The sequence below is a fragment of the Catharus ustulatus genome, chromosome 1 (assembly GCF_009819885.2).
Source record: "Catharus ustulatus isolate bCatUst1 chromosome 1, bCatUst1.pri.v2, whole genome shotgun sequence".
Taxonomy (NCBI): domain Eukaryota; kingdom Metazoa; phylum Chordata; class Aves; order Passeriformes; family Turdidae; genus Catharus; species Catharus ustulatus.
Window position 1 is genome coordinate 71,819,817 of NC_046221.1, and position 19,179 is coordinate 71,838,995.

A 19,179-nucleotide genomic window follows, 5' to 3' on the forward strand; every position below is an offset into this window, starting at 1 on the left:
TCCCCTGCCTATCAATCACCTACACCAATGTGCCCCGAGTGACAATGTCAGCGCTGGCACTTTGGTCCTCTGTCACCACACCCCAATTCTGCCACCTTTTCCTCATCACTTTAATTCCTGTGCAGAGATTCCTTAAAAACACAAAGGGAAGGAAGGGATGGAAATGGTTCTTTCTGCTCTGCTCTTGACTCTGTCTTGGTGAGGATGCTTCTAGCTTCAGTAAACCAGACGATCAAAGCCTTTGTGTAAATTCTGCCATCAGGAGAGCGCTTGTACTGCTGCACTGACAGCACAGCACAGTCCTGCACAGCTCCCCCAAATCCTGCTTTTCTCAGCTGCAAGCTCCTGACACTCGGATCATTTCCCTCCAGCCCAACATGGGACGGCAACTGGCGCAGGGAAGGGAGAAATCTCTCAGTCATTTGCCAATAAGACAGATATCTAATATATACATATGAGTGATCTGGGACTGGTTTTTTTCACCCCTCAAAATAACATTTATTTTCTTTCCACTCTTCTCAAAATGCGTATCAGAGGCACCTGAGCGGCCAACGCAGCTGCTTGATAAGGTCTTTACAATTAATTTGCACGATCATGCCTTTAGCAAAGGGAAAGTGTTAACGAGTTGACAAGCACACTCGTACAGTAAGCAGCGCTGCCAGCCGCAATGTAACTGCAGGGAGGAGAGAGCAGGGTGGTGGCAGAAGACCTTGAAAAAAAATTCTTTGTTCAAACCGGCTACAAAGGCTCCTGCTTCCCTAACATACCAAAACCGAGCTAGTCGAGGGAGGCAACGGATTCAGTAGAAATTAGACTTAGTACTGATGCAGGGCAGAGTGTTGCTATCGGGTTTTCAAGGATGAGTCGTTGGGGTGGAAAGAAAAAAAAAAATTTTTAACCAAGGAGAGTCGAAACAAAAAAGGAGTATTTGCTGGACATGTGGCTCCTGTAGCGCTGCGGCTCCAGATTCTGACCTGACGGCTGCAAATGAGGGTCTTGCCAGCATTTCTACCCTCTGACATTGACATTTGCAACAAGATCCTCAAACTGTGCAAATTTGTCCCATTTTACTTCAGCCCGAACGCATACACACACCCAAAAAATTCCTGCTTGTGAAAGAAAGGAGAAAGACCAGATTTCAAGAATAACTCAGACAAGCAAGTGAATATTTTCTTTCATGCCTTGTTCTTTTGCGTTTACTGAATTTGTTCCACATGAATGTAGAAACAGCTGCATCAGCAACAGTACCGAGGCTGGAACCTTATTAATATTTATGCCTGGCAAGCAGAGCACGCAGGAATCAAAATGCTTTCCCATCATTGGTTCAGAGACCCCAGCGTCCATTCAACATCTTGCCACGTTTGGTGGTCAGGCAAGCAGATTTGTTAGACAGCAGATCAATTTCTCATCAACACTCTCACTCGGTAGCAGGCAAAATGCCCTTTGCCTCTTCTTACCTGCTCTTTGCTTCTCTTCATTTAGTAACTTCCTAATTAGAGGAACCATTTCTCATCTCTCTTTTGCAGTTCTGTAGTTCATATTCCCATGTATTTTATATTCTTGAAGACTTTATAGATGCTTGAACTATTATTATTATTTATTTGCTTATGTGGGTACATACTCATCACCCTTAGTGTGAATGAGATGAACCAAGGAAGTAACACGGTCACAGGTCCATTATGTGCTATGGGAAACCAAGAGCACAATATGTGGCACTGTGCACATGAAAGGTGTCATGTGGTTTTGCGATGTCCTTTAGAGCCTCCTTTGGGGTTTCTTACTGCTGTAATTTTTGCTGACAACGTGCTGCAGTGAGAGTCCTTAAGCTGAGGCTGGGGGGGTGTTTCCTTTCTGAGAGTACTGAGTGGGGTTCTGACTTACAGCCTTGCTCCAGCTTTTGTTTTGTGAAAGCAATCCTTACACTGTCTAATAAAGAGGAACTCGTGGGCAGGCAGGTGCTCTCAGAAGACATTAAACAGTCACAGAGTTTTAACTATTCACTAGGAACAACGACTTGTAGCAGCAATAGAGAATAAATTATCTTGTGATCTGGCTAAAGCCCATTGTGGGGAAGGATGCACCAGAAGCTACCTGGCCTCAGCAGGGATGAGGTCAGGGATGTCCCAGGATGGACAACATTGGCAGGGGATACAGGGCAGCTGCCCTGGCCCTGGGCCCTGCTGGCAAGTGTGGCAGTGCTGTAGGTGTGACCCTGCTCCCCTGGGGTGCTGCCTAGGAGAACATGGGTGCTGTGAATACAGCAGGTCCATGGCCCAAACTTCATCCACTGAGGCTTGTTGGGTGACCAGAGCCCACCCAGCAGACACCATGGTGTGGGACCACTGCTGGCAGTGTAACCACCCCTCATTGTCAGGTCCTGGATCACCCTGCACATGTTCCATTTGGCATACATTGGCATTACCCTGGGTACTGCAACCTGAAGGTAGCTTGGCCTTGATCAGCTGTGGGGTTTAAGCACTGCACTGATGGGCAGAGACCGACTCTGGTGTGCTGGCCAGGCAGCTGCAGGCAGAGGGAGGAGGGCTGGACTTTACTGCTCCCATGAACGTACCCTCAGTGTTGATGCATTGCAGTTTTCTGCTGCCTCTGTTTTCTTCCTTTAGAACCTCACAGCTTTCTGCGCTGATGTTGATTCTACCCTCTCCTTCAGCTACTGATGATCATGGTTCTATAATCTCTGCCTGCATTTGTAGCTTTTCTTGTTAGGCAGGGGGCTGTGCTGTTGGCTTTCCCACAGCTTAGCAATCTTCTCAGGAGTCTGGGTCTGTGTGGTGCAGTTGGGCTGTGTTACAGCCAGAGGTTTTGTAGGGAGTAAGAGTGATGAGGGTCACAGCACACAGCTCTGGCTACTACCAGGCTTGTCCTTTCCCAGCAGCTGGCACAGATGGCTCCAGCCACTGACACAGACTGCAAGCAACCTGTACACAAAACCATGAAGACACATGGAAATAAAGATACTCAACAAAATTTTGTTTGCAAAATGTTCCATCTCCACCACACTGAGTTCCTCTCAAATGTACACAGAGTCCTCCCAGCCCACCCCTCATTGATACTCTGCTGAGTTACAATGGACCATGCTGAGGAGAAAAATATTGGTTTGACATAAATGACCTAATGAGCCACCCTAGATGTCCAGCTTTGTCTGTGGTCTAAGACCTCAACTTGTGAGGGCCCGAAGTTCTTTCTAAGTTTTGTGCAATACAGCATCTTTTCCACCAATATATAGAAGATCTAGGTGCCTCTCTTGGGGATTTGGGCATTACTTCAAGGTCAGTAAGGGATTTCCATCCTTCTGAGAGGAGTCACAGTCAAGGAGTGGGATGGATGTCCATGAAATGCTGCTGAGCCATGGTACAGTTGCAAGTTTCTTTTCAGAAAAAATGTTCTAATGACCTGCAAACTATGCTGCAGTACATCCCACAAAAGCACATATTTTCTGTTATAAATTAATATGACTAAGTCTTTCCCTCGGGCTTTTGTTAGCCGGGTTTTGCAATCTTCTGCATCGAGCAAGGAAACCAGGACCTTTTTTCACCAGTGCCCACTTCAATAGCGTAAGACAGAGGCTCTGATGGTGATTACACCCAACCTTGTAGTGGGAGGATGGGAACCACAAAAGGGACCGGGGAGAGGACACTTTAGATAAAACTGGGTTGACCCTCTGAGCTTCATTAAACAAACTCTTGACTATGATTGTGTTATTCCTCCTCTCTAATATCGAGAACGACTGTGAACAACCTTGCAAGCTGGCATTTCACCCTCCCTGCCGCCGTTTCCGTAGTCCCCTACCCACAGTGCTTTTACACCCTGGGAAATCAGCCTGGAGAGTGAAAATGGCTTTTTTTGTTCCTTTTTTTTTTTTTTTTTTTTGTGCAGCTCGTTTCTGCCGGGCGGGGGGGCGGTTGCCGGGGAGATGGGGATGGAGGAGCCCAGCCAGGGCCGGCCCCGGGGCTGGGGCAGGGGCTGCGCTGACAGACACAGCCGTGTGAGGCAGATCCAGAGAGGGGAGAGAGAGGCAAGGGCAGCCAAGAGCTGAACACTTAATTTCCTTGCAAGTAACTCACAACAAGCTGTGCCGAACCTTGGAGGAGCCCTCTGTCCCAAACACTCACCTTCGAATTGAAATGGACTTTGTCTGAAGTATCCTGAAGTGATTTGAATGGCTGCCATTCACCTCTAACAAGTCTGGTCTAGGGGCTGCAGAAAAACTAGACCTGGATTTCCTCTCTCATCTCTCTGAAAAGCAGCTGCTTATTTTAAAAATAAGCATTTCACCTATTTTATTTTTCTTACAGTCTCAGCAAGTTCTATACAGCAAATATAGTTGAACCCCCCTGCTTCGAAAATGTGTATAAGTTTATTTTAAGGCAAAGCAGTTGGGGTGGGTTTCTTTCCTCCACTGTTAATAATCTGTTTTCCTTGAATTGGATTTTAAAATGGCTTCCTTTGAAGCCTCAAGCTGTTAGGAATGAGCTTAGCGTAGGTATGGAGGATGTGTAAAATCAGCTACTCCCCTTCACACCGAAATGTCAGTTATCCTCCTCGTAAAAAAATAATATGTAGTGTATAACACGCAGGATACTTGGAAATAATAGAAGCAAATAGTCACAGTACCTGTATTTGCACCAGCTCTGCTGTCACCGAGTTTTGCTGTGACAGGGTTTTCAGGAACACACCCGCCGCAGCCATGGGAAAGACTGGCATTACTTTGAATCATTACCTGGAGCGGTCAGTGGTCCCCTGGAGCTGCTAATCTGCAAGCTATTCTTGAACAAATAATTATAGATGAGGATGTTGATTATGCAGTTAACATGCCACAAAAAAATGTTCGCTTGGAATTACAGCTACACGTTATTTGCGAAGCGTAGTCAACCAAATAATTAAATTGCTTCTGGCTTAGGCCAGTAAAAACAGATTTCACAGGGACTGCAAATGATCGGATTAATTTTTATCAAAATCCCTATCGCAGAGACAAACGTGAGGGTGTATTTTCTAGCATGCCTTTTGGAGATCGGATGCTTTCTCACCGTAAGACAAACAAAAGAAAGGTATGGATGCGTTGGCATATCAATCAGAGGAAACTGGGTTGTGCTGAAGATTGCCTTGGAAGAAGGTAAAATCAGATCTGGAGTAATCCAGAGGCAAGGTTATCGATCTGCATAAAACACGTTAGAGAGATTAGGGACATCGGCACGTGGATAGAACAAAGGAGGGAGAAAGAAGAAGAAATATATTGAAAAAATACGGGTTGAAAATGGTGATGTGCTTTAATCTGCACCCCTAGAGCAGCTGAATTGTAGAATAGATTAGGTAGTCTTCATCTAGTGGGTCACTAAAACGGGGTATAGTGGAGTCCCGCCGGCGCTGGCTCCGGGGTGCCTGCCTGTGCTATTCGGGGCTCGGAGCAGCCTCCCAAGGGAGCCGCACCCTCCCTGGGCTGCACACGCACACCGATGCGGAGGGGGAGCCGCCACACTCGGCTGACCGCCCCGAAGGGCACAGGGCACGGTGGGGACCGTGCCGCCCTGCCCGCGCTCTTCCTCCCCGCCACCTCCTTCTCCTCCGGCGGCGTGGGCAAGTGCCGTGCCCTCCTGCCACCGCGGTGGCATATGGGGCTGCTCGAAAATAAAGTGGGGGATCAGAAATCATCTCTGGGGACCACATGTGCAACTCTCTCCTGCTCCCCCGCCCTTTCCTTTCTTCATCCCTCAGCATCTGTAACGAAGCGACGAAGAGCAAGACCCGCTTGCTGCAGAGCTGAATCACCCCCCTCAAGCCCCCGGCCCCGAACAGCCGCACCCGCGCTATTGTCTACTCGCGGGTCGCTGGTGCAGCGGCCGGACGGGGAGCAGGGCGCTTGGCTGGAGAGCAGCTCCTGGCTCGGCTTCGGGGACCGAATCCGACCTTTTTAGGCATAGAAAGGGAAGCCGAGCTCGGCACCGAGGAGAGGCAGACGGAGACCGCTCGAGGGCAGGGCCGGCGGACAGGATCACCGCACAGCCCGTCCTGGGGGGAAGCCCACCCGCCTCGTGCCGAGGGTAGAATAAACCGGGTCAGGGCGTGGGCTCCTGACCGCCGGTGGGGGCTTGTGCGGGCAGACAGGCGCCAACCACGGGCGAAGCCGGTGGGTGCGCGGTGCCTCCACGGGGGAGGGAGTCTCCCGCCGGCATCGTGTGAACGCAGACACCGGCGGGGAGGCGGGGGCAGCCGTGGGGTTCCCTCTCCCACCCCCCGACGGCAACGCCCGCTGCTGCGGCAGGGAAGACTGCGCTTCACGGGGAACAAAAGGGCTGCGGCGGCGGCGGCCGCGGCGGCCGCGGGAGGGCGAAGGGTGGGAGGGCGGCCGCAGAAAGTTTCCGCGGTTCGCACGTGGGCGGCCCGGCCCGGCCCTGCTCGGCCGCCCCATCGCGGCGCTCGGCGCCTTTGTCCCCGCTGTCAGCGCCGAACAGGGACGGCGGCGCGCCCAGACCGCTCCCGCGGCCACACCCCCGCCAGACCACGCCCCTCACGGCACACAATGCCGCGGCTCTGCCCCGCCCCCGCACGCTCATTGGCTGTGCGCCGTCTCCCATGACGTCACCGACGGGGGCGGGGCGCGGCGCCCGATTTAAGGAGCGGCGAGGGGCGCGGCCGCCGCAGCGGCGAGTGCAGGAGCGGGCGGAGCAGGCGGTGAAGGCGGCAGGAGCAGCGGGGCGGCACCTTCGGACACCGGCACCATGCGTGAGATCGTGCACATCCAAGCCGGGCAGTGCGGCAACCAGATCGGCGCCAAGGTACGCACCGCTGCCCGGGACTCCGCGCGTAGGGCGGTGCCCGCTCAGCCAGGCTCCGCGTGTCCCGGGGAGAGCGCTGCCGGGAGGGAGTGACCCCGGCTTCCCGCTACGGAGCACCGTCGGGTTTGCCCATCCCTGGGAGGGTCCGCGCGGGACGGCTCCCGGCTGTTCCACCTTAGGGGGAAGCGCGGTGGGCTCCCGCGCCGTGGGCGCGGCACGCCTGGGGGAAGAAGGGTAGGGCGGGGGCATCAGCTCCTGTCCGTCAGCCCCTTGAGGGCTGCAGGGGTCCCAAGCGGGCGGGGAAAGGGGCTCCGAGGCGGTGCCACACCCCTCCCGTCGGTGGTGGGGGGGTGTGCAGGGCGCGGTACGGGGTCCGTCTGGCCGGGGGGCCGCACCCACGCGCGGCGAATCCCCGATCGCCACGTGGCGGGGATTTGGCTAAGGGGCGAGAGAGGGGCGTGGCGGCACTGACCATCCTTCGGTCCCCTCAGTTCTGGGAGGTCATCAGCGATGAGCACGGCATCGATCCCACGGGCAGCTACCACGGGGACAGCGACCTGCAGCTGGAGAGAATCAACGTCTACTACAATGAAGCCACCGGTAACGCCCCTCTGTAATGAGCTTCCCGGGGGAGGGGGCAGAGGATGTGCAGGCAGGGGTCCCCCAGCCCTCCCCGCAATGGGTGACGCCCCAGCACAGCTTAAATGGCTGCTTTGTTTTTCCATCCCTGGATCTTTTCAATTTCCCACACCCTCCATGCCCTCAGCAGCAAACGGTGGGGAAGCGGATGGGAGAACAGCAGGGCTCCTGTGACACTGCCTGCCGACTGCGAGGCTCTAACGCTGGTTCTGGTCCCTCCCACAGGTAACAAATATGTCCCCCGAGCCATCCTTGTGGACCTGGAACCCGGCACCATGGACTCCGTGCGCTCCGGCCCCTTTGGACAGATCTTCCGTCCTGACAACTTTGTCTTTGGTGAGTGACACTGGGATGTGGAGGAGTTCCCCGAGTAGGAACTCCACACACAAGAAAGACTGGGGTGAGCATGCACAGGGAACCTGAATCCCCATAGCAGAGTGGGGGTGGAAGAGAGGGGAGGAGCCCGTAGGGAAGGGGCAGTGGCATCACCTGTTTGTCCCTGGGGCACTAATGTGGCACCTGGCTTGCGGTCTGCCCTGTAGGTCAGAGCGGGGCTGGCAACAACTGGGCCAAGGGGCACTACACGGAAGGCGCTGAGCTGGTGGACTCTGTGCTGGACGTGGTGAGGAAGGAGTCAGAGAGCTGTGACTGCCTCCAGGGCTTCCAGCTGACCCACTCGCTGGGCGGAGGCACAGGCTCTGGCATGGGCACCCTCCTGATCAGCAAGATCCGTGAGGAGTACCCCGACCGCATCATGAACACCTTCAGCGTCATGCCCTCGCCCAAGGTGTCGGACACGGTGGTGGAGCCCTACAATGCCACCCTCTCTGTGCACCAGCTGGTGGAGAACACGGACGAGACCTACTGCATTGACAACGAGGCCCTGTATGACATTTGCTTCCGCACCCTGAAGCTGACCACTCCCACCTACGGGGACCTCAACCACCTGGTGTCGGCCACCATGAGCGGCGTGACCACCTGCCTTCGCTTCCCCGGCCAGCTGAACGCCGACCTGCGCAAGCTGGCGGTCAACATGGTGCCTTTCCCGCGGCTGCACTTCTTCATGCCGGGCTTTGCCCCGCTGACCAGCCGCGGCAGCCAGCAGTACCGCGCCCTGACGGTGCCCGAGCTGACGCAGCAGATGTTCGACTCCAAGAACATGATGGCCGCCTGCGACCCCCGCCACGGCCGCTACCTGACCGTGGCCGCCATCTTCCGGGGCCGCATGTCCATGAAGGAGGTGGACGAGCAGATGCTCAACGTGCAGAACAAGAACAGCAGCTACTTTGTGGAGTGGATCCCCAACAACGTCAAGACGGCCGTCTGCGACATCCCCCCACGCGGCCTCAAGATGTCTGCCACCTTCATCGGCAACAGCACGGCCATCCAGGAGCTCTTCAAGAGGATCTCGGAGCAGTTCACGGCCATGTTCCGGCGCAAGGCTTTCTTGCACTGGTACACCGGCGAGGGCATGGATGAAATGGAGTTCACCGAGGCCGAGAGCAACATGAACGACCTGGTCTCTGAATACCAGCAATACCAGGATGCCACTGCTGATGAGCAGGGCGAGTTTGAAGAGGAAGGAGAGGAAGATGAGGCATGAAGTTGAGATGGGTAGGAATTAAGTATAGTCTGAGCAGGCAAGTATTCATTGAGAGAAGGAATCTGTGCAGTTGTGCTGAAGCATGCATTTTTTAATTTGGTGCTCTCCACTGTTGCTTCTGTCAGCAGTTTTGTATCCTTGACTGTCCAATGTAACAGTAGTTGCAAAATACTTCAGAGTCTTCTGTTGAAATGGTTAACTTCTCAAACATAAAGGCTTTTTGTGTCCTAAACTGTCTCCTCTACTTTATTTCTCTCTAGATGAAGCAAGTAATTTTTGTGTAGTTTTCTGTAGCTTCACTTCTCAATTTATACCTGAACTTCAGTGAAAGGTTAAGTTCAATAAAACAAGAATTCTCAGGCTGTGAATTTAGCAGCATGTGGAAGCTCTAGTAGCTCAGCTGAAGATGCCAGTTAATTTATGGAAACTCTTGTGTTTTACAGCTTAACTACAGCTTAGTTAATTGTTGAGGCAAAAGCTGTTTTAGCTGATAAAAACAAGACACTGGACTTTAGTTGTGCTATTCCTCTTTATGGACATACATGGTAGAGAGGTCAGAGAGAAGGTATTGAATTCCACATTACAGGCTGATTTGACAGGATAGCTGAAGGCTTCCCTACTGCCTATTCAGCAGCTTATTTAACTTGTTCCAGGGACATAGTACAGGCATATGGGTGATTTGACTTGATGCTGAGCTCGCTTATCTTCCCTTCAACTCTCTTCTCTAAATACAAAAATTCCATGCAGAAGCATAGGTCTGTACTAGCAGGCAACTTCAGAGCTCAGGTGAAAACCCAAGCTTTTTTCTCTTAAAGAATACCATTTGTGTTTCCCAAAAGTAGCCAGCCCTTTACTGCCCTGATTCTACAGGGCAATTAATTTCCTTTAGGAGATATGAGGTGATGGGCAGACTTCTAAGCTCAAAAGGCTGTCCACAGAGTGTACCATACCATCTTAGTCACCTGTAGATACCCTGACTCCAAGTTACGTGTTTACAGGGCAATTGTTTGCTCCTGGTCCCTGCAGCAGGAGATGAACCTCTACCCAGGCAGGGGAGAGCAGTGCAGCTGCACCCTGCTGTGCATCTTTGCAAAGGTAAGTGTTGTTTATTTACAGTGAGGGAGGGGGGATTGGTGTTTCTATGTCCTTATAGGATGCGAGAAACCTGAATGAATCTACAACGTTCTTAACAGTAGTTAGCAAAGTTTCATAATCCTCCTGCAAAGCAAGAGTGAAATCCCTCGTGGAGTTTAGCAGTTACCCAATATGTAAGCTTAATCCTTAGTTCATCCCAACACCACTTAGGGGAGTGGTGCTGCACTAGAAAAAAGTGTCGCTAAGAGAAGTGCTACCAGTGCTACAGTTACTGCAGTCCTTACTGCTCTGAAAGAGCTGGTATTCACATGTGTGCAGCCTCTATTGTGATCCTTTACTGAAATGCTTACAAGGCATTACTGGAATAAAGAATTAAAAGGGAGCTGCTGTGCATAAATAATATCTTGCCTGTTTTGAGTCCTCTGCCTGTGGACACTGCTCTGAATGTATGCTGGTCTTTGCTGATGGGCCTGGCTACGCTGGTGTGTGCAGGAAAACAGGCACTTGCCAAAGCTTTTTTCTCATCTATAGGTTTGGTTCTGGTGTACAGAGGAGTGAGAAGCTCTTAAACTGCCTGGACTGTCAGTAAACAAATACAGCTGTGTATACCCACAACAGCACTTGTATTTCTTAGCACTTGAGCAGTTCTAGGATTAAACGTTAGACAAATTGAGGTTGTTTTAATAACTGAGTTAATACCTGCTGCCTCAGGCCCTTTGGGGAAATAACACTGTATCTGGTTGCCACAGTAACCTTGCCTTGAAATTACCTAGCTGGGTTGCTCTTGAAACTGTTTATCATATAGCTTTGAGTCAGCAAACAAACCTGAACAGTTTCACTACAAGAGGAGACCTTGGTCTTTGATAGTAAAGATCTTCCTTTCAGCTGTGACACTGTAGCAGGTTTCACTAGTATTCAACATGTCTAGCATCTAATTCTTAGTGTAATTACACTCTGTCTCTAGCTAATCCTTAAATATAGCTACCCAAGTGACACATTTCACTACAGCTCCCTTACTAGAAAGTAGGACACCATCCTACATGGCTTGCTGTTTGTAGTCTGGCTTTTTTTTTTTGTTCTAGGGGAAGAAAACCCAGAAATAGAAATACTCTAGAAAGAAAACATGTCCTTTCATAAATCCTACATGTCATATTTGTCAGTCATAATTATTTAAAAAATAAATTAAAAATCAAACCATCATTTCAGTAGAGTTGAGAAATATAGAAGAAGAGGATACTGAAAGATTTGAAGGGAAGGTTCAAAGCTTGGTAGAACAGTAAGTCAAATACAAGGGAAGTAGAATCTCATTCTGGGCCTGGGACTGCAGTACCTATTTTTGTCTGTCTTTGATCTTTAGCTGTATTTTTTGCCCAGGAGACCTTTCATTATAAAAACTGGAGCTGACTGCTACATGCCAAACAACAAAGAGGTGTCTTCACAAGTCTTTGAGGGTGCAATTTTTCTGTTTCACAAAGAAAGCAGAACCACTGGAAGGATTTCACATTAGGTTATCTGACTCCCTTATCCTCTCCTGGGTGTAGTTTTATATTTGTCCGGGTGATGAACAATACATTTAGGGCTAAAGGTCATGCATGAGGCATCCTGTTTGGAAGAAATTGGGATAGATAAGACAAATTTAGTGGTCTGCAGATTAAACCACTTACTGACTGATTTGTGTTGAGATATAAATTAATGATAAAAAGCAATCTAGTTTCACTTCGATAGATCAGTTGTGGCCTAAAGGGAAGTATTCTCCTCTCTTGACAATTAGAGCTGGTGGTGTTGGGGAAGGGAATAAACATTTTTTTTTAAATTCCTGTTGTTAAATGTGTGGAATTTTAAAGCATGTTAATAGAGTGTCTTGACCAAGGCAAACAATCAGTGCTTGACTGCTGTTAAGTGCAATAGAGTAAAGATATATAAGGTTGTAAGAACAATGAGGCAGCATGGCATGAGTTGTGGTAGCACTGGGATGCCCTCTCTCCTAATTTCTCTTCCCTATTTATTTCTCAAACCTCAGTTTAAACCACAGCAGCAATAGTGTTGTGGAAATATAATACAGTATGTAGTAAAATATTTCAAAACTCTTAATGGGATTGTAAGTTTACATCTGTTTTCCAACAGATGTTTTCCAGTCTTTCAAGCAGAAACAATAATGATTCTGCTCTTCCCAAGATACATGAAGTGCCTATATAAATCAAAAATTGGGTTGTATTGAGCATAAAATGGTCCTGGTGACATGACAGTCTAAGAATCTAACCAGAGGCCCATCCTGTTGACAGGTGTATCCTCCCAGAAGGTATGAGGTGAAGAACTCATATGTATATAAAATAAACCCAAGTAGCAATAGGATTTAAAACCTGAAGAAAGAAGAGAATCCAGATGTTTGGGTCCTCTCTCCAGTGAATTCCCTGCATAAACAGGACAAACTCCTAATCAGTGCAGGGAAATCTGCTCATGGATGGTATCACATGTTACAGAGTTCAAAAGTGTGTGATGCTAGTAGGTTTTTCTATATATGCAAATTCAATGTGTTTAAAGAAACCATGATGGACTGACAGAGTTTTTATGGGATGGTGCTGCAATGCACTACTGCAAAGCATGGCTCTGGTGCCTGGAGCGACTCTGGAAAAGCAGCGCAAGAGGGACAAGTTTTCTTGCATCACTTGAAAAAGTTGGGGCCTCTAACAGTACTCCCTGCACTATAAAGAGTTCTCCTCTTGTTTCCTTTGCCCTCCCTGTAATCCCCATAGCCAAGTTATGTGTAAGATCAGGATGAAACCCAGTAATGGCTTTCAGTAGCACAAGTTTCATGGTTGCTCCACTGAAATCCCAAACCTAGCTCACCCATCTTGTTTTATTACTACTTTTTTTTTTTTTTTTAAAGAAGGGCTGTTAATCTATATTAGATTCTACCTCACAGTGGGAGCTGCTTTAATTACTGCTTTCTGTTTAATGAAGCCTAATATTTTTGTTTGCTATAGCTATGAGGAGGTAAAAATCTTCTCTGGAGAAATCATGAGACTATCCCCTATTGTTTGATTCACAACTTTTCTCCCAAAGGATGTTATTCTACTTTTCTTCTCCATATTAAAACATAATGAACAAATACTTTACGGGACTATACAGAAATGGTAGCCTGCACATGAGTTATAGGTAACATTATTCCTCAAGCCTGTTCAGTGTAGGGAAGGCACTGTTTTTCATTTTCAAATAATCCCCTTCTCAATCTTCCCATGTGTTTTTTCAGCTGCTTCTACATTTCCACAGAACAAAACCTGTGATACTTTTGATGCTTTATATGTGCCTGGGGTAATCTGAGTAAGGTTATTTTTCCCTCTCTTTCTTCAGCTAAAAATAAACCTCTACAGAGAAGGAGCTGATTTTGTATGTGACTGGGGAAAAAAAATTGAGAACTTTTCATCTTCCAACCTAAAATCCATTCATACTAAGCACCTGCCTTTTGATACTCCAGCAATCATCTGTCCTGGTCTATTTGTTATTCATTAAAATGGGAAAGAGCAGACTATTTATTCTTGCATACTCCATTTAAATGGGTCTTATCTTTAGCTTGCCTACAAGAAAATTCAAAATTGAAGCATTTGGAAAGTGCCTCAGGACATGATGCATTTTGGAAAAAGACGTTTCTTGGCCCTGAATTTCCTGGATACTTGTCCAGCTGGAGCCCTCTGAGCGTTGGAAACCGAGGCAGAGGGAGGGTGTTGGGGAAACTGTGAAAAGCCTGCCCATCCCCAGACATTCTGCCAGCAAAGGACACAGTGCAGGACACTGTGCACAGGACACTCCTTGCCCTGAGAAGTTTAACAAGAAGTGAGCAGTTTCCCTGCTCCTAGCTTCACTCTTATTTTAAGTATTTTATTTGTGAATCTGCCAGAAAGAAAAATTGTGTCTCTTTGAAGTGTGTGTATAAGAAGGCTATCTATTTACAGTATCTAGGCAAAAAAAGAAATAATTTAGAGTAGGTCATTTCTTCCTCCCCACTCAAAGTCATTTTTCCCTTACGGGCAAAATTCCACTTGTAAAGGAGCAAATCAAGTTAGCTCTGTTAAATTCTTGTTTATTACTGTTTGATTCTTGTAGTGTAGCAGTTTTCCAACTGGTCTCAATTTATCCATATGTCATCCTTTATAATCAGGTTATTTTTCCCACTTGGCTTCCTTGGAAAGCTTAAGGCATAGTTTGTTTGTTTGATTTTTTTTTTTTTGGGGGGGGGGTGGTTTCTTTGTTTTGTTTTGTTTTTTCGCCTTTCTGGCAAGAATGCCTGTATAATTGTAATAATTAAAAAAAAAAAAAAATAGTAATAGTTCAGTTTAAGCAGAATGTGAGAAAACTATACTTGCTCCAGAGGATGAAGTGGCTATCCTGGCAGAGGTTGTGTAGCTTATTCAGTAAAAGGTTCTGTGTTGTTTTGCAGTGAAAATTGTTTCCACATTTTCCATGAATGTAATAGAAAGATACCGCCTGCCTCCATAGTGAATAATTAAACAGGGGTTTCAAGCAGAATTCAAATGGTCTCACAACCAGCTTTACAAACACTTAATGAAATTCAAGCACTGACTTCTTACAGCATGCTTCTCTGCATCCAGCATAATGCTGGTATTATAATTAATAAATTAATTGTGTAGCTGGTTGGTTTTTTTTTAATTTCAGCTAAGAAATTTCCAGCTCCACCCTAACAGGCAGGGATTAGAGATTTTTTTGGTATTGACAAAACTGCCACTTCCATAGGCAGGGCTGATTCAGTATCCTCTAGCTGCAAAAAAGGATGGTCCTATTTCCCTTGTCTCACTTCAGGTGTTACCTCTGTGTCATTTCCTCTACCAGCCCCAGGATGTCTGATCCTTTCACCACTCTTTTCCTTAATTCAACAGGTAAGGACAGAAAACTGGGGGGGGTGGGGGGGTGGAAGAAGGTCTTTCTGCAATTAGGTGGTGTGCCAGAGGGAGAATTTGTGCAAAGAAGGAGGAAAATATGGGCAGCTGGAAGCCGGAGAGAGGAAAACAAGGTATTTGGTTGATCCAGCCACCTAGTGCAACGTCACCCTGAACTCTCCTGCAGAGAGCCTGGACAATTTTAAACAATGTACCCTGAATCCCACCACAGACTACTGCATCTCTTATCAGACCTCATCAGATGTTGTTCAGAGTTTGCCCAGTGTCAGTTTGAGTTACAAGTAACTATCAGATTGCAAGAAAGGAAGGAGGCTAAGGAACAAAAGAAACAGTAACTAGTAGATCAGAGTCTTTATCTGTGCCTTGTTCTCGATGACATGCAGGAAATAAACTGCCCTAGAAAACATGATATCATCATTTCATTTATATTGATGCTGGAATGTGAGTCATCTTTTGACTGTAGAACCCAGTTTGTAGGGATATCAGATATATTTCATCTACTGAGCAATCTAAAAAGGTAGATGCAGCCTGGATGGGGGCAGTAGCCATCTGGCTGACACCCCAACACATCTGGTGTACCAAAAGGAAATAATGAGAGGCTGCATTGTTTTGCTTCTCAGTAAATCGCTGCCTGATGATGATCATCACATTTTCCTCTTTTTGGAATAATTTTGTGACATGTGATCGTGTTTATTATGGTAACTTTGGAAGCCAGAGAAGCGGGGTTCTGTTTACTGTGTCCTGTACAAGCACATTCACAGAAATGCCTGACTCTCTGAGGTTATAATCTAAATTCACAAGAGGAACCATATGGTGTGGAGGAAATATTAGATTCATGGAGAAGCAGTTCACCCCTCTAAAGGTGCATGGGTTATTTTAGAATTGACTGTGCTCCAAAATTGCTCTGTAATGTGATTTTCTCTCACACGCTTATCCTCTCTCTTCTTTTGTTCTTGGCCAAACCCTCAGGTATAATAAACACAAGTTCAGAGGGCTCTACAATGAAACTGCTTTTGCTCATTCATAAAAACAGGCTTGTTGTACTTAATAGCTTCTAATGTCTGCAGTGAGTTGTAATGTTGAAATAAAAATAGATTTCCCTTTTAGGTATTTTATTACTAGCATTAAAATAATTTTCACAATTATTCCATCCTCTTGCTGGCAGAATATTTTTCTATCTTAATGCATATTGCAAATGGTTAAGCATCCTGTTCCAAAGGTGACCTCGCATAGAGTTCATCAGGTAGGATCATCATAGTTACCAGGTAGAAGGCACAGAAAGGTAACAAACAGAGCCTGCTCATTTGAGTACCAACAAAAAGACTCAAAAAGCCATGTAGCCTCTGATATACATGCCTGAGCAACACGTGATATCATCCATCACAAATGACTGAGAATAAAGCCGTGGGCAGACATTTTGTGTACTTTAGAAGCTTTTCTATTTGTACACTTGTGATTCTTTCTCAAACAATGGGAAATCACAGACAGACATGAAAATGTTGTGAGATCCCTGTTGCCTTCCTTGTGCATCCATCACCAGGCTCCACTGTTGCCTTGGAAACTGGGTAGGCAGGGCTTTTGATGCAGACAGGGAGGAGGTCTGCCGAAGGGCCCATGGGTGTTCCTGGGCACATGCCCTGCCTTTGTATGAATGGGAGAATTTCGGCTTTCATTTGCAATTCTGACAACTTAGAATTTATAGAGCTAGTTTTAAAACCCCCAAAACAATAGGGAAATCCCATATCTGTTTAAATATCCTTGATGGCTAAGATTTGTTAAAGTGTTTGCCATAATGAAAGGTTCTGAATTGACATTCAAATAGTTAACACTTTGTGTGGTTCACTGTGTGTTCGTGGATGTTCAGCATTGCTGAAGATGAAGGAACTTGTACATGTAAACATGTACTTCCCTTTAGGTACTCAGAATAAAACCTGGAGCTACATTCCCACCCTGAAAAAAACAGTGGGAATCTACAAAGAGACCAGTACTACAATATCTAAGAATTAGTTTCCTAATAAAAGCTCAGAATTCTTAGTGGAATAGCTTTAAAGGAGGTCACTGTGTGCATGTGGGAAAACAACATCTCAGGGAGTGTCCAGGTATCTTTAAGAGAAGAATCATAATGCTTCAAGTCAGGCCTTTGTGGATTGCCAGGATTGCCACCCAAAAAGCTCTTCAGTGTCTGTGTGGATCCCTCAGAGAGGCCAGAGATGCAGTTGTGTTGCAGTTCCACCAGTAGTTAGATGTAACTGCCTGCTGCTGCCCAAAAAGGTGGGTTATGCCTAGAGCAAGTACAAATGTATGTGCATAAGTGGTGTAAACAATAACAAAGGCTGCCTGTGATTAAGTGTTGCTGAAATGTGTCAAAGGAAAATACTGACGACAGCTGGGATATAAAGTACACAAACTCCTAAAGAATTCTGTAAAAAGATCTCAGTGCCAGCACAGTCCTGAATATTTTGTGATTGCAAAAGCCACATGGAATAGCACCACACACAATTCCCTGTGTTGCAAAGCTTAAGCCAGTCTGTGCTCATGACATTTCACAGCAGCTGAGGTTTCTGCACCAGAGAAGAAAATGAGCTACAGTTGATAAGAAAGTCAATTCACTGGAGCAAACTGAGAGCCACTTTTAAAAATACAGCCAAAGCATTTTTTTCAAGGTTACAGCAACCAAATTCCAGGCAAAGATATGGTACTTCTCTAGCCACTAGTATTTCCTGCTGTTGATCAAAAAAAAAAAAAAAAAAAGAAACTGGTGACATTATGCATTGATTTATATTGTGTTAAGCATAGCTAACCTGAGTATTATGTAAACAATTCTGGCCATTCTGACTTCATTCTTGATAGTGGTAATGATTTCCCACATCAATTTTTACCTCACTTTTGCAAAGATCTTCTTGTTTTGAAGGTGTTATATTTGCAATATAATGTTGTAGTGTAGTGTGAAACTGAGATGAATTAACTGTCAGTCTGGTGTTGCTAATCACACACAGCCTCCCACTCCTTTCTTTCCCTTTCATACAACCACACAATTGTGGAGGCTGGACAGAACCTCTGGGATCATCTAGTCTAGTCCTTTACTTTGCCTGGCAAGGTCAGTTAGAACAGGTTAATCAGGGTTGTCCCCCCTAGGGTTTTGACTGTCTCTGAAACTGGACACACCACAATCTCTCTGGGCAGCCTGTACCAGAACAAACCTGGGGTTTTTTTGTTGTTTTTTTTTAATGTTCAGATTTCTGTATTTACACCTGTCATTGCCTCTCCTCCTGTCACTGCACACCTCTCAGAGGAGCCTGGCTCCATCTTTTTTACTGCTTCCCATCAAGTATTTATGCACACTGATAAGAACTCCCTGAGCCTTCTCCAGGAAAACTGGTCCTAGCTCTCAGCCACTCCTTGTATGCTCCACTTCCTTAACTGCCTTTATCTTTTCATTGGACTCACTCCAAAATGCCCATCTCTGTCTCATACAGGGGAGCCCAGAATTGGATGTAAAACCCCAGATGCATCTCACAACAGCTTATCCCCTTCCCTGACTGGCTGGTAATAATCTGCCTTAAACAAAGATGTTGCTGGACAGCCTTTGCTGTTAGGGCACACTGCTCACTCATGTTCAACTTGGGGTCCACCAGGATCTCCAGGTCTTTTTTGGCCAAGCTCCGCTCCATCGGGGTGGTCCCTGGCATATACTGGTTCCGTGGGTTGTTCCTTCCCAGCTACAGGACTTTCATTTCTCTTTGTTAAACTGCATGAAGTTCCTGTCAGCCTGTTTCTCCAGCCTACTGAGGTCACTCTGGATTGGCAGCACAACCCCCTGATGTACCAGCCCCTCCTCCCAGTTTTGTATCATCAGCAGACTTGCTGAGGGTGCACTCTCTTGCCATTTAACTCACGAACTAAGCAGTTAAATGGTGTTGGCCAAGGATCACTGCCACTGGACTACAGCACCAGCAGCAGGATTCTGAATTTCATATTGCTGATGTCAAGCCCTTCAGCTTGGCAGTTCAGCCAGTTTTCACTCCATCTCACTGTCCATTTATCTAGGCCATACCTCATCAATTACCCCACAGGGACGTTATGGGAGACAGTTCAAAAGCCTTCACAAAATAAGCAATGTTAACTACGCCCAGCC

At 47.1% G+C, this 19,179-nt stretch overlaps 1 protein-coding gene across 1 annotated transcript; it reads left to right on the forward strand.

The window, feature by feature from the left end:
• Window positions 1–6,635: 6,635 nt before the first annotated feature.
• LOC116997981 (tubulin beta-2 chain) lies at window positions 6,636–9,268 on the forward strand. Its single transcript, XM_033063260.1, has 4 exons — window positions 6,636–6,794; window positions 7,286–7,394; window positions 7,659–7,769; window positions 7,976–9,268. Exons 1-4 carry the CDS (start codon window positions 6,738–6,740, stop codon window positions 9,034–9,036), a joined length of 1,338 nt encoding a protein of 445 aa, XP_032919151.1. The 5' UTR covers window positions 6,636–6,737; the 3' UTR covers window positions 9,037–9,268.
• The last annotated feature ends 9,911 nt before the right edge of the window (window positions 9,269–19,179 follow it).

Coding starts and splice junctions, on each gene's coding strand:
- LOC116997981 (XM_033063260.1), top strand. CDS start 6,738: ATGCGTGAGATCGTGCACATCCAAGCCGGGCAGTGCGGCAACCAGATC. Junction 6,795..7,285: donor GCAACCAGATCGGCGCCAAG/GTACGCACCGCT, acceptor CGGTCCCCTCAG/TTCTGGGAGGTCATCAGCGA. Junction 7,770..7,975: donor TCCTGACAACTTTGTCTTTG/GTGAGTGACACT, acceptor TCTGCCCTGTAG/GTCAGAGCGGGGCTGGCAAC.